The sequence below is a fragment of the Hyperoodon ampullatus genome (assembly GCF_949752795.1).
Source record: "Hyperoodon ampullatus genome assembly, chromosome: 1".
In the NCBI taxonomy this organism is placed as follows: Eukaryota; Metazoa; Chordata; class Mammalia; order Artiodactyla; family Ziphiidae; genus Hyperoodon; species Hyperoodon ampullatus.
Genome location: NC_136914.1, coordinates 196,725,716 through 196,740,817, shown reverse-complemented (window position 1 = coordinate 196,740,817; position 15,102 = coordinate 196,725,716). Strand labels below are relative to the sequence as shown.

Sequence of the window (15,102 nt, the reverse complement as noted above, 5' to 3'; positions counted from 1 at the left end):
AGGCGCTCCTGTGGGCGCCTTCCTGCTTTGGGGTGTTTGAAAAGGCACCTCAACACAAGTCAGGGGACCCAGAGTTTGGTCCTGGTTCTTCCCTCTTATAGTAGCTGTTTGTCCCTGGGTAAGTGATTTCACCTCACTGAGCCAGTTTCCTCGTATGGGAAATAGGCATGTAATCCTTGCCCCTGCCTCAAAGAGGCGTTGTAGGGATCATTTGTGATGGGAAGAGGGAGGAGGGTGCTTTGCACACTGGAAGGTGCTGTGTGAATGTCGGGGCTTCTCTATCATGCTGGCAGGCTCAGGCCACTTCCTCCGCTTTAAAATAAGCCCAGCGCTTCCATCCTCCACTTTTGGTGCAGATCCACTAAGGGTATTTGATAGAGCGGGACATAAAGTAGGTGCTCACTAAAAGCAGTTTTGTTTAAAAAGGAAGAGCACCATTTTGTTCAGAAGCTCCTGAAGGAGAGAAGGCTGGTGGGGCTGGTGCTCTAGTCTGTGCTCTGGAGTAAGAGAACGTAAGGCTTTTCCCCCCACCCCAGTGGTGATGGGACTTGGAAGGACCACCAGCCTCCCTCCCACTAACTGATTTTTTGTTGAACCTCTGTGGGGCTTCATGCTTAATGAGATTCATCCAGGAATGAGACCCGCATGGGATTTGGCCTCATGAAGCTCCTGTCCCCTGGGTGGGAAGACAGGAAAACAAGGGCTGGGACAGAGGGGCTGGCATAGGGTATGGAGAGGCCACCCCTCCCTTCCCCGAGGGAAGTGTAAGCAGCGCTGTGATCCTCAATCACAAAGCTTTGGGTGTGAAGACTAGGGATGCTTTCCCTCCTCCCACAGACACAGATGCCCTGTCCAGGTTGTCAGCAGCATCCTTTATTGAGTGGCCCTTTCCAGGACCTTCCTTTGAAAGCACAGTATAAAACTAGAAGGAAATGCTCCAAGGTGTCATGTATTTGCCTAGTGAGAAATAGCAGCAAGTCTTCACCATAACCCATGGGATGTCACAGGGTGGCCCCATCACCTGCATGGTACAATGAAGTGTCACCTTGGGTTTCCACTATATAAAGAAACACTTCTTCTTTAGAGGCTGCAGTTCAGCCCTCTGTGTATTGAAACCCACTCAATTACAAATCACATGATCATAGGCTTCTAAAGTAAAAGAGTTCAGGGCTAATTTTTGTAGATCAAAAGAACTCTGGCAGCTTGGGAACAAATCCATGGACTGTCAGCCTGAGTTTTGCAGTTAAGTGATGGCTGCTAGAGCCACCTGCCCTAACAATTTCTTAAGAATTACTCTAGGTCTGGAAACGCTGAGGTTGGCATATCTGTGATCTTCCTCTGAAGAGATGACAGTAGAGCGTGAGGACTACAAGCGTCTCTAAGCACTTGGTGAGACAGCTTGAAATCAGCCTCACCTGCTGCAACTTGATCACACTTAGGCAAGGCCTTTCCAGTTGGGAGGGGAGTGTTCACAGCCATGTTAAGGGGGACTCTGGTAACTCAACATCCCCCCACCCTCCCGAGGTTCCTGCCAAATCCTTGGCCTCCTGTTGGAATTTCGTGGGAGCCTGAGAACTCATCCCGTAAAACCAGTCTGGTCTTAACATCTTTTAAAGCTTATGGTGGTGATGCCAGAGATACAACAAACTAGTGAATAAAACAAAAAAGAAGTAGACTCACAGATATAGAGAACACACTAGTGGTTTCCAGTGGGGGGGCGTGGGGGGGTGGGAAGTACAACCTGTTGGGTGTAAGATGGGCTACAAGGGTATATCATACAACACGGGGAATATAGCCAATATTTTGTAATAACTGTAAATGGAGCGTAACCTTTAAAAATTGTATAAAAAATTAAAAATTAAAAAAATCAGAGCAGTGTGAAATCATTTTAATTAAGGAAAATCCCTATGTCTTTAAAAAAAAAAAACAACTTAACGGTGATGGGGTTTTCTGAAGCACTCATGAAGCTGAGTCTTGCACACAATGTTTAGAAATTGTTCTGCAGTCCCAGAATGAGTATTCATTTCAGTAGTTTGTTTGAAACCTGGGCAAAGCCACTCCATTGAGCAGTCTGTGAAAGTCGTAAACCTGAGCTCGCTGGCGGCAGTGTTTCCCCAGCTCCCACACCCCTCCTCCACGCACAGACATCTCTGACCTCGGCACCGCTTTCCATGTACCCTGGAACATGGAATGTTTAGTCCTCCAGCCAGCACTCAGAACGTTTTCTTTTCTCAGAGATGAGAACCTCTCCCTCAGTCAATGAACAGATCCTTCCCGGACACGTACTAATAGCCTGGGCACATCTTCATCCCCTGCCGTCTCACCTCATGGGCTCCACTGGTAGGACATTAGTCTCCCCGGTGTAACCCTTTTGCCCCCCAATCTTTTGGCCTCTCTGGTGACCATCTGACACAGTCCTTCCTCCCGTGCTGACCTCCCTCCCTACTTAACTGCCTGCTTCCTGCCCACAGACTCATCCCTTCCCCTGCAATCTGGCATCTGCCCTCACTCCCCTCCTGAAATTTTCTCCCTCAGAGAGATCCTGTGACTTTTTTTTGCCTAAGGTAATGCCGCTTCCTCTGCTTCAATTTCTTTTTTTTTCCTCTGACGCGTTACCATCCCACTTCTTGGAACTCTGTCTTCTCTGGTTTCAGTGACACCTCACTTGTTCCTCTCCGGTTCATCTCCTATCCCTCCAACAACAACTGCAAGCTTCTGGGAACCCTTTTTTTCCCCCTGCTTTTCAGCCTGTAACTGTGACATTCCTTCGTGCATGACTTCGGCCCTTGACTCTGCTGTCATCTCCTCCACTGACCTCTTCCATCTCCTTGCCTTCAGCCATCACTTTTGTGCTGATGGCTCCAAAATCACCCTCTTCCGGGGCCTCTCCCTGGGCTTCACTCTCATGTTTCTTCAGGGTCTCCGGGGCACTTCTACTTGAGTGTCTCACTGTCTCCTCAAAGTTACCCTGTCTAAGTGCAGGCAGCCTTCTCTCCCTGCCTTCCCCAGCCCAGTTCCCTTTCCTGACTTCTCTGTTTGGATCAGGCCAGGCTCCCAGGCTCAAAACCTTGGTCCTACCTTGGAGGGAGGCCAGACAGGATGCGGTTCAGAGAGGACCGCTGGAGTCAGGTGGACACTAGGCCGAATCCTGGCTTGACCACGCGCTGCTGTGTGACCTCAGGCAGGCTACTTTAACTTTTCTGTGCTTTGTTCCCCTTACCTGTTTTTTAAAAATGGAGGGACGACTTAATGGATCAGTAACCGATACTCTGAAAAGCTCAATGCAAACCACAGCACTAATAAATGGTTAGATGGGCATTCATACTCTACTGCTCTTCTGTCCAGTATGGTAGCCACTAGCCAGCCACATGTGGCCATTGAGCACTTAAAATGTGGCTAATCCAAATCAAGAGGTGCTGTAGGTATAATATACACACTGACATGCAGTGCTTGGTACAAGATAAAGAATGTATAATACCTCATTAGTAATTGCTTATACCGATTACATGTTGAAATGATATTTTAGAGTAAATAAAATAAAAATTAATTTTACTTGTTTCTTTTTTTAAAAAATGGAGGGATGATGATAGTTTCTTCCTCATAGAGTTACTGGGAGAATGAGCTGCGATAATGTACATGAAGAGCTTAGCACACTGCCTGGCCCATAATAAGCTCAGAGTAGTCCAGAGGCCCCTGGCATTTACTTATGCCATTCCCTCTGCCAGGAGCGCCCTTCACTTCCTCTTTGTCTGGCTGACCCTTCTGAGAGGTGGTGCCTGAGCCCAGTTCCTCAGCAGAGTTGGATGTGGACTCCTCTGTCAGCACTGGTTGCCTCCATTCTCATTGCTGGCTCTCCTGCTCTTTCTGCCCACTAGGCCGTCAGTTCCTTGAAGGCCAGGCTGGGAATGGTTCATCGCCATGCCCACAGCACATATGAACATATAGCGCCTGGCAGGTGCTTTGTAAATGCCTCCCATAAATCAATGACATGCCCTGGAATAACAGAACACATTAAGTAATTTTATAATCTATAGACCACACGTGGTATGTTTATAAGCTCGCTGTAGCTTCCAATCCTGGATGAAATTAAATAAACTCTAATGTGCATTTAGCAGTTTACCATTTTCTGAGCACTTGGCGTAAGCTATTTTATTAGGTCCTCACAACATCGCTGTGAGCTGGCCAGTTGAAGTGTTATCCCCATTTCTGGATGAGAAAACAGAGGCACAGAAAAGTTAAGTGACTTCCTCAAGGGGAAACAAGAACTTCCAAGTAGTGTCTGGCCACCCTTGTGTGGTTTACCTGCTCCCTGACTTCCTAGAAAAGTCAGAACTACCTGGATGTCTGGAGCACCAAGTACAGACATCTATAGGGCACTTACCACACTGTCCACACATTTTTTAAAAGGGCCTAATGGGCGGAAAACAGTATGGAGGTTTCTCAAAAAAAAAAAAACCTCAAATAGAGCTACCATGTGACCCAGCAATTCCACTCCTGGATATATATCTGAAAAAAACCAAAAACACTAATTTGAAAAGATACATGCACCCCAATGTTCATAGCAGCATTATTTACGGTTGCCAAGGTATGGAAGCAACCTAAGTGTCCATCAACAGATGAATGGATAAAGAAGATGTGGTATGTACACAATGGAATACAACTCAGCCATAAAAATGAAATTTTGCCATTTGCAGCAACATGGATGGACTTGGAGGGCATTATGCTTGGTGAAGTAAGTCAGAGAAAGACAGATACTGCCATGATATCACTTATATGTGTAATCTAAAAAATACAACAAACTAGCGAATAAAACAAAAAAACAAACTCAGGTATAGAGAATAAACTAGTGGTTACCAGTGGGGTAAGACGAAGGGGAGAGGGTCAGTGTAAGGGTAGGAGGACAGAGGGTTATTATGGGATTATATGAAATCACGTGTGTGAGACTTTTGAAAATTGTAAAACACTACAGAATCTAATCTTTCATCCAATAAATAAAAAACAAATACTAAACCAAAAAGGGCCAGATGGTAAATATGTTAGGCTTCACAGGCCATACGGTTTCTGTCACAGCTACTCAGCTCTGCCGTTGTAGCTCCAAAGCAGCAGTAAATAATACATAAGCGAAGAGCTTGGCTGTGTTCTAATAAAAGTTTATTTACAGAAACCAGGGGCTGGGCCATGGTTTGCTGACCCCTGCTCTAAGCACAACTCCTTCCAATTGAGAATTGGCAGACACACTCTACCCTAGCTGGATTGTTTGTGGGGAATTTGCTTCGGAGCCACCAGAAGAGCTTCAGCTAATGATTGCTTTTCTTTTCCAGATCCTGTCTTGGAAAGAAGAGTGGGAGAGCAGGACTCAGCACCAACTCAGGAAAAACCCACCTCCCCTGGCAGGGCTGCTGAGAAGAAGGTGAAGGATGACAGCAGGCGGGTGGCAAAGAGCACTCAGGACCTGAGCGATGTTTCCATGGATGATGTGGGCATCCCACTCCGGGTACGCGTGCGGACCTACAAGTCCTTCTTAGGCTTTGTCCTAAGCCAGTGACAGGTGTCCACCCCTGGGTCCATGTGAACCCCGTCTGTGGGTGGCAGAGACCTCAAAAGGAGGGTCCTCAGCACTGTCTTCTCTAAGCCCACTGAGGCCTGCAGAGCCTCCAAGAGCTGGGTGACAACTTTTCCCAAAGCATATGTTAGCTGTTTCTAAATCCATGAGAAAAGGGTTTCATGGTCAAATGAATGTGGGGGAAAGCTGGGTGGAACAAAGGCAGATTGCTTTCTCTGTGGCAGAACTTCTGAGAGGCTTCAGGCCTGTGTGTGTTCAAGAGGAGAAGGTCATGGGCAGTGGTTTCCCAGTCTCCTTCGTTACTGTGCTGTTGTCCAGGGTTAGAGAACCCTGGGAAGAGTGCGAGGCTCAGGGTCCCTGCCACCATGCGTTCAGGAAGGAGTTCCCTTGGATGGGAGATAGCCCATCATCCAGGGAGAGTGGGAGACTCTCGGGGGCACACAGGGTGGATTCAGCCTGCAAGGCCTCAGAACAGGGTGGGTCTCGTGGCAGCCCTGGCGTAGCCCTCCCCGCTGTGCAGGTCCGCCAGCCTCCTGCAGGCCCTGGGATCCCAGAGAAGCCCCACATTTGAACCTGGATTGGGGTGAACCCCATCCCTCTCCATGTGCCAGAACCAGAACACTGGCTGTGATGTGTTTCTCTGTGATTTCCAATGAGCAAAGGACAGGTTTTTGTGTCCCTTTGGGGGAGGCTGATAGAAACAGCAGTGGGCTAAGCCTCAAAAGAATTGTTGTCCTAAGGAATAATAAGTATTCCAATAATAATAAATAGTAGTAGAAAGAATTATTACTAATGATTGCAGTGTTCGTTTGCTAATGCATTATCTCATTTAAACATGATTCACCGTTCAAGGTAGGTACTAATATCATTCCCATTTTATAGATGAGGAAACAGGGACTCAGGCGGGATTACTTGCCCAGGATTGCACAACCTGTGGGTGACAGAGCAGACCCTTCCCGCTAACCATCCTGTTGGGCAGCCCTCCCTCTCACCTGCTCACCTGCTCTGTGACCTTTGACTTTCTGTATCACATTTTCTCATCTGTAAGGTGGGAGTGGAGTGAAAGTATCTGATCTAACCACCTGTCTCCTTCCTTGTTTTACTTTTATCTTAAAAAACAACCCAGCTTTGTGGTTAGGATGGAAACTGTCTGGCATTGGATGCTATAATGGGTTGCGTTTTAACGTATACATTCTAAATCTAGCCCTATGCACGTGGCTTAGATACACTTCTACAGAGTAACCTGAAATGGGTGATAAGCATATGTTCCTTGTTTCTTACATTTCTAGGAGCCTTTACTTCAGTTTAGTCATCTATATATGGAGACAGTGTCTCTCTAAAAATTACCTAAGAATGGACACATTTCAAGTGGATCCTTGTCCACTGGTTTCAAAACCTGCATCCTTTTGACCAAATATTACCCCGCAGATTCAGGTCTGAATCCCTTGGTTTGTCTGTTCTTTCTCAACAGTTTTGCATTTAAAAAAAAAAAAAAGATTTCAGTGTGAGATCACAAAGATGTATAGAATTACATGAGTTTTGACTTGAGACGTTGTCACTTTGCATTTTGCTTTCGTAATCATGGAAGTTCTGAAACGTGCTGAGATTTCCATTTTATTTTACTCTTTTTCTCCAGAACACCGAGAGATCAAAAGACTGGTACAAGACCATGTTTAAGCAGATCCACAAACTAAACAGAGGTATTCATTTTCATTTGTAGAAGCTGTGCTGTGCCCATATGTTGACTGTTGTGGTGAGGACCTAAACTCACTTGGCCGGAAGACTGGGCCCTGCAGCTTGACCTCATTAGGCCCTGGCCTGCCTGAGCCCAGCCATGCACCTTCAGAGCAGAGGGGGCGGGAGAACTTGTGCACCTGCCTCACATGTGGGAGCTCAGGTCAGCTCCCAAGTCCTCCCTCCCAGATGTTGGGGATGCAGCAGGCTGAGCCCAGCATTCTGCCCGCGTTCTTTAGCGTCTGCCTGCCTGGGATGTGAGCAGCTTCGGCTCCCACCTGCTTCTGGCTTTAGGTGCACCTCCCAGTGTCAGCCCATGACTGCCTTGTAGGCAGAGCAAGTTGAGAAGGCATGGACTGGGAGTTAAAAAGTGTTCTCGTCTGGGTTCAGTCCCCCAAGCACTCATGTGACCGTGGGCCAGTCATGTACCTCTCTGTGTTTGTTCCACTCCCCTTCCTCTGAGGGATGTGGCAGGGCCCAAATGAGAGCAAATTCTGCCTTGTGAAGTAGGACGCATGGTGCACCTGTATGACGGTGTTAATGTGAAAAATAATCTTCCCCAGCTGGGAGCCAGCACTTGGCAGGGAGCCCTGAGAGCCAGTCCAGAGCTGACACAACAAAGCCCGCTCAAGCTGGCAGAGTAATGCTTCCAAATCAGGGGCCTGCTGGGCTGCCAGCAGGGGACCCAGCATGGTGGGAGAACCCCAGGCCAGTGCTCAGGCAGGTTGCAATCCCCACAGCTCTCATCCGCCTGTGCCGCCACTCAGCTGCTGGGCAGGGATGCAGCTGCACTGTGGGAAGGGTACCACTCCTCCTGCAGGCAGAGCATCCTGTCTTTCCCTGTGGCCAAATCCAGTCTGGCCGCCTGGCACAGAAGACACACGAAGGCAAAGGAAAAGCATCTGGTCATTGTCTGGTCAGCCTGCGCCGCAGATAACCAGTCTCTCTGATTAACTGTGGCTGCCAGCTAACAGCACTGTTAATTAGCTCCTGCAGTGTTCAGAATGAACCTGGGGGTACCCCTCTTCAATTTGTTTCTAAATTTTGAGATGCTCAGCATTTAGTGTTTCTGAGCCAAGAGTAAATTCACTCTTTTTGAGGTAGATGAGCTCAGTCACGGCGGTGATGCTGGCTGTCTGATCAGATGGTGTCCATTCCACTGGTCACTTCCTAAAGCCAATGTCCATTTCCCCAGCAATCTGTCTCTCTCTCACCTTTAGATCCAGCTTTGGCGGCCCAAATGCCGAGACACAGGTGCATATGTGAAAAATATGTAATTCTGCCCCTCAGGCAGCATTGGTCCTCTCATATATTATAGATGATAACTCAACCTAAATTACAGATTCTGAGCGAAACTACCTGCCCTAGGCAGAGGTATTTGAAAAATTAAGAATCCACTAATTTGCCCTGATTCTAATGTCTACAGCACAAGCTTTGATTTTTTAAAAAAATCATTTGATGACAGTTGTTTTCTTTACACACAATTTATTAGCATACTTAATATTTTTTGCCCATAAAAGGTGAAAATTTGAAGCTTTGTGCTAAATGCCTTTTGCTTATTGGAGACTGTATTTATGTAATTCTTTGTCCAAGAAGAGAAATGATATTGTGTCTTTAGACGTGTCTCAGTAATTCAGGCAAAAGGACTGGATTTTTAAAAGCAATTTGAATTTCTTTCATCACTGGTGAAGCTTAGTATGTTCCAGAATTCAAGGAGCCTGAATTGTGTGTGGATTCCTATTCGTTCATTCTCTCCATTTGTATCTTCCTCTATTCTCTCCACCAAACCTGCTCCTCTGCCTAGACACTCCTGAAGAAAACCCTTATTTCCCTACGTACAAATTCCCTGAACTTCCTGAAATCCAGCAAAGTTCTGAAGGTACCATGAACTTAGACAGTGTATCTGTTGTCCTAGCCTTAAATTAATTCTTATAGTTCCATTTTAGGAATAAGATTTGGCTTTTAGATTTTGTTTTTATAGTCATTTTTGGTTGGCAGAAATTTTATTTCACTTATTTGCATGAATGTGCCATATTAAAATAACCAAGTCCTTTCTAATTCATTAATCTCTTTTCAAGTGTGATGCCGTGTGCTTTAATAACACTAAAATAGGTAATCAGTCATTTGAAAGAATCAATTGGAGATTTGTCACTTCCTCCACTTCGTGGTGGGTAGTTTCAAAATCCACTGCTTTTCTCTGCTACAGAGGACAATCCTTACACTCCTACCTACCAGTTTCCTGCATCTACTCCTAGTCCTAAATCTGAAGGTAATTAAAGGAAAATCATGTGCCTCTCTTTGTACCGATACTGTTACTTTCTTTTTCACCTTGGGGTTTCTTCCTGGTGGCTAAGAGCTCTCTCCCCATCATTTGCTTCCCTCTAACCTTGTGTTTTGTGGTGTTCTCTTGCTCCTTGCTGACTGTGTTAACAGGAGTCTATCCAGGTGGTATTTTAATCCTATTCCCTTGGAGTTTACAAGATTAATGGGGTAACCAGTGTGGCTTAGTTACGATACTTTGAACGTGTGGGGCTCTGGGAAAAGCTGCCTGTACTGATACCCAGGGCTTTGTATTTGGGGTGGTCACGTGATACTGGTGGCGGCGCACTGACCCGGGGAAGCTGAGTCATTATGGCTCATGGGCGGGAGGTAGACGTGCCAGCGTCAGCAAGAGAAACGTTACCTGGTTCCCATACATGCAACCAACTCTCCACTGGGCCCCTCTTGTCCTGGGTGTATCTCCAGGTATATCTCCTTGGTAGGGAATTCCCCAAGACATAGCCAGGTATGGGATTGCGTCGTGGTGGGAGATGATAGCCCTTGAAAATAAGGGTTTTGACCAAGCTAGAAACCTTTTCATGAAAGAGCTGGGTAGGAATTTGGACCTGCTGGGGGGAGGATGGCCACACATGTATCTAAAAGATATTCTTCTCTGAGGTAAATAGCCTAGGTGTCAAAGAAGGTTCTAAAAGGTGAGTGAAGGGCAACATCCTGAGAGTTATTCTAGTCGCAGGGATTGTCTGATTTTTAGATGAGTGACCCAGAAAGAGAGGAGTGGGTGGGGTAGGCAGGAGGCACTTTGATTAAATGCTCTTCTAGGATGAGATATGTTGAGAGCTCTGAGCTTCATTCATTCAAGTAGTATTGAGTGCTTGTGTGTGCCACACGCTGTCCTTGGAACTGAGGACAATGCCGTGAATAAGATATGACGTCTTTTCTCCCACGTTCACGTCAGGCAGGGAATTAGACAAGGCTACTTCATCATACTGTGTCCAGCATGGTGGCCGTTGTGAGAGCACGTGTCCAGAAGGCCCCAGAAAACCTTGCTGGCACACAGTAGGTCCTTAGCACATGCCCGAAGAGTGTTGCTGAGTGAAGGCTTTGGACCTCAGAAGCAGAGTTCTTTCTAGGGATGAAGCCCAGTGCAGTCCCATCTTCAAGTGCTTCTCTGTTCCAATCAGCTCAGCAAACCATCCTGCCCAACCCTCCTCCTCATTGGTGAAGTCATCCATTCGGTCATTCACCAAACTTTTATTGATCACTTAACATATCTGCGATGACATGCTGAGATGTGTTAGATACAGTTTTAGTTAAAATACCCTGTTCCATTTTTAGTCTCCCTGTGATGTGCCCGTCAGTGGTTTCCAACCCTTTCATGCCTGGGGCCTATTGTGAACAAAAAGAAAAATCTACCGAAGGAACTGATACTTAAAAAATTAAAAGCTGTTGATTTCATTTTAATCAGTGACCTCCTTACTTCCAGCAAGAGTCTGTCTGGTGTGGGATAACCTAGTTTTTTGCTCTTGGGGTGCTGATTCTAGCCAAAAACCATTGCTTCAGAAACAACGAACTGAACTGGATGAGTGAGAAATTTTTTTAGGGTAATTTTGGTCAAATGCAGTTTTTGATTTGTGCTTTATTTGGACTTGGAGAACCCAACCCACTCATAAGATAGGATTCCTTTCTAGGGAAGGTGACCAGCACACAGCATGCCTGAAGGTGTACGATACCATAGACATGGGCAGAGGAAGGCCCCCGGGAAGAGTCCTGTGGAGAAAAACAGTGACTCCCATCAGCCTGGAAGAATGCCTTAGGCCTGTGTCAGGCAGTGCCAGCAGCTTCCAGTCAGCCTGGCTGTTGAGCTGAAGACAGGGTTTTGCCTTCTGGCCTCACACCCAGAGCTGCCATGTCATCAGGCGCAGCACCTAGCAACCCTGGCTGACGATACCGTCTGCTTGGTGGTACACGTCAAGTCGGGCTTATTTTACCACGAGGCATAAAGAGTAAGGGATTGGGACAGTGGTTAAGGGTGGCGCAGTGGTTAAGAGTCCTCCTGCCAATGCAGGGGACACGGGTTCAATCCCTGGTCTGGGAAGATCCCACATGCTGCGGAGCAACTAAGCCCGTGCGCCACGACTACTGAGCCAGCGCTCTAAAGCCCGCAAGCCACAGCTACTGAAGCCCACGTGCCTAGAGCCCGTGCTCCACAACAAGAGAAGCCACCGCTGGCTGCAACTAGGCAAAGCACGGGCGCAGCAACAAAGACCCAGTGCAGCCAAAAAAGGAAAAAGAAAGTAAGGGATGACATGATAAGTTTTCACTTATAATTTAGGAAGCAGACCTTACCAGTTTTTATTTTCAAAGACCAAAAAGGAAGAAATCATCTTAAAGGATAAAGAGGAAGAAAATTAGATTGGATATAAAAGATTCATAATAACCAAAATGATTAGACTTCAACACAAGTTTCTAAGAAATCTTCTTCCCTGGAGATTTTTTTTAAAAACAAGGTAGGTTCTGTCTCACCCCCGCTCTTGCCTAGATGACAGATTCAGACATAGATCACAGATGTATTCAATTAGATGAAGGCTTTTTACAAATGAGAGAAATCTTTGAGCTAGCTCACTTTAAAGAATTGTTATTTTCATTTTAATTTTTTTTAAGTAAGGAGAGAGTCTCAGGTTTGTGGTTGAGATGTTTGTGAGTTCTGGCAGGTCCTCCTCAGCCCTGCCCTTGGTACCACTCCAGCCCCAGTGCTACCAGTCGGTGGCCCTGGGCCCTGCACGCCCTGCTTAACATGGGAAGGAGTTATCCCTTTCAAAGAAGGGTGTTAAAGATGGATGAGCACCTAACCAAGGCAGCCTCTATGCATAGTTTTTAACGAGCATTAAAAAATAGATTTACTGAGAAATGTGAGCTGTCATTCTGGAGTCTGTCCCCTGCGGGGAGGAGCCTGTTGTTACTGCTGGTTTTTTTTGTTTTGTTTGAACTCAGAATTTGAAACTAGAATTATTTGCAATAAACCTATCAAAACCTAGCCTAAGGGCTGCTGCTTTTTGTCTAAATTCTAGTTGATTATACAGTATAAAAAAGACATTTCTAAGTGTCTCAAAGCTGATTCTCCTAAATAGTGAAGGATTATGTGAAAGTTTGTGTCAAGCTTAGCAACCTTCCCCCACCCCCGCCCTCACCTACAGTGAAAAAGTAAACTTCTGGCCAGACTTTCAGAAGATAAATAGAATTATCATGTCTTAATCAGTGAGATTTAAAATGTACTTTTAAAGAAGCCTGTAAATTCCAACAAGGTGCGGTCACTTCTAATCATTGTATAATCTTTGAGACCACTCTATGGGCCAGGAGCAACGGCTGTGTCTGATTATTCTTTATCTCATGGGGTCGTTGGGAGGAATTAGGGCTAGGAAATTTGGGAAGAGTAGAGTGAATTCAGAAGACTTCTTTCTTATAATTTCTCTATAGACCCTGGTTCCTAGAAAGCTTATCAACAATAAAAAGAATTTACCAGAAATCCTTTGGGGATAACTTTACTTTCTTTTTCTTTTAGACCTTCACTTGACCCACCCTCTCCTGCCCATCATTCCTTCCTTTCTGACCCAAAGCTACTTGTCTGTGAATTACACTCCAGTCTCTGTCTTAAAGGCACATGTCCCTTCCCAGCATCTGAGATGCCACTAGGTCTTTCTGCTTGTGGGCGTGGGGGAGGGGGGATGTTGATAGAGACTAGAGCCTGCGCCCCCACTGCTGCACCCAGACCGTGGAGGGGCTGCTAGACTGAGTCTTCAGACATCCTGCCCATGGTTTCTTCCCGAAGCAGGAGCCAGAGGGACATGCTGTGGAGAAACAGCCTCAGAAACCCCTCCACTGCCTCCAGCCTTAGGAAATAGCCCTGTGGTGGAATCCTGTTAATAGTGATAACAGCACAGCCACTGCACTGACTGTGCTTGGCACTGCCATCTCTTGAGCCCTCACTGAAGACAAGGCTCCATGCTGGGTGCATCATAATTGTTATCTCATGTTCATCCTCCCAGCAACCCCACGAGGTAAGTCCTCGTTTTTGTCAATAAAGGGTATGAGGCTCAGAAAGGTTAAATAATTGGTGGACGATCACACAGCAAGTGGCAGAGCCAGGGTTCAAACCCAGGTCTCTGGGGTCCCCCAGACATGGGCTTTTTATTTCCTCTGCTGATTCCTTTCCCTCCCCTGCTGCACTCTGTGTTCTTGGTTGGCCCCCTCGTCAGGGGCTCTCTGATGCCTAACTCCAGGCATCCAGCTTGCCCTGCTTCTGAGTCAGTCACGCTTCGCTCAGCTGAGCCAGAGTCTCCCGGTGTGGCATCCAGGAATATGAGGTTAGGAAAGCTCCCCAAGTAATTTGGCACACGATCAGGGCTGAGAACCACTGCAGTGGAGGAATGCCACCCTTTTCATCCTCCAAAAAAGGAAGGAGACCCTCGCCAGTGCAAATTTGGGGATTTGAATATAGAATGAGAGTGGGGCATACAGATTGAAAAGAACTCGCTTTTCTGCTCTGAACATGGCCAGATGATGCTGGCTCTCTTGACATGCTTCACGTCAAGAAAATGGGAGAGATTTTCAAATGATGCCTCCAAATCAGCAAAGCCGAGTAACTGGTGTATTACTTCGTGGTCCATGCCAGTGAGAACCCATTTGGCCCTGTCAGGATAAAGGGCTATTGTATCAGCCAAGGGTGAAATCTCAGAGATCAGCTTTTTCCCTTGCTTTTGGATGCCTCTTCCACTGCTGTCAGGCTGATGGTGGCCACTGCCACCTCCTGGTGAAGTGACTCAAGACACAACCTCAGGACATCCCCCGGTTGTGGTGACTTATCTCGTCATAGTGGTCAGTCTCACTGAGCTTTTTCCCCGTTCCTAGATGGGGATGCACTAGGCAAGGATTTAAGAGGCTGATTTTCCCAAGCATATCTATATTTGAGTTAAGATAATCCTCTACTGGCCTTAAAGGATTCCTAAGAATAGCCTTATTTTGCTTGAATTCAAGCAAATGGTTCTGTCGTAAAGATGCCTGGCCAGGATCTGTGCCCGAACTCCAGCGAGTACTGCCGAAAGGAGGGGCTGAGTGCTTGCAGCCGTCACCTTTGCTCCCCTAACTAGAGCTGCCCAGCAGTCCTCTGCTTAGCAAGCGCAGAAGTCTGACCTGCGAGATAGTTGAGAGAGAGTAGCAGTTAGTCCCTTTCCACCTTCGAGGGAGGGACGCCCCGGGAGATGAGGCCGGTGAGTTGTCTTCCAGCCCTCTGGTCCTCCCAGACCTCTGCTCCTTTCATTCCTGTGCTGCTCCACCTCATTCTCTTTACTCCTCACATTTGATTTTTTTTCTGAATTTGTCTTCTGTAGCTATTCTAACAGCCTATATTGATCTTTTTTCAATATTTAGAATTTGATTGCTTCTAACCAGAACATAGACGATTTGGGGGCTGTTCCCCCAAACTCCCTGGACTCTTCCTGACCATCTTGCCCCACTCCCCCTTTTTCTTA

General features: G+C 46.6%; 1 protein-coding gene across 1 annotated transcript in view; it reads left to right on the top strand.

Annotated features, from left to right (window-relative positions):
• Positions 1-15,102, top strand: part of SORBS1 (sorbin and SH3 domain containing 1) — a gene marked incomplete at both ends in the record, with an annotated part of 113,437 nt that overhangs the window by 32,636 nt on the left and 65,699 nt on the right. The window contains 2 exons of the mRNA XM_079711869.1: positions 5,322-5,494; positions 7,200-7,263. Of these exons, the coding sequence (XP_079567995.1) occupies positions 5,322-5,494; positions 7,200-7,263 (237 nt within the window). The remainder of the gene's footprint in view (positions 1-5,321; positions 5,495-7,199; positions 7,264-15,102) is intronic.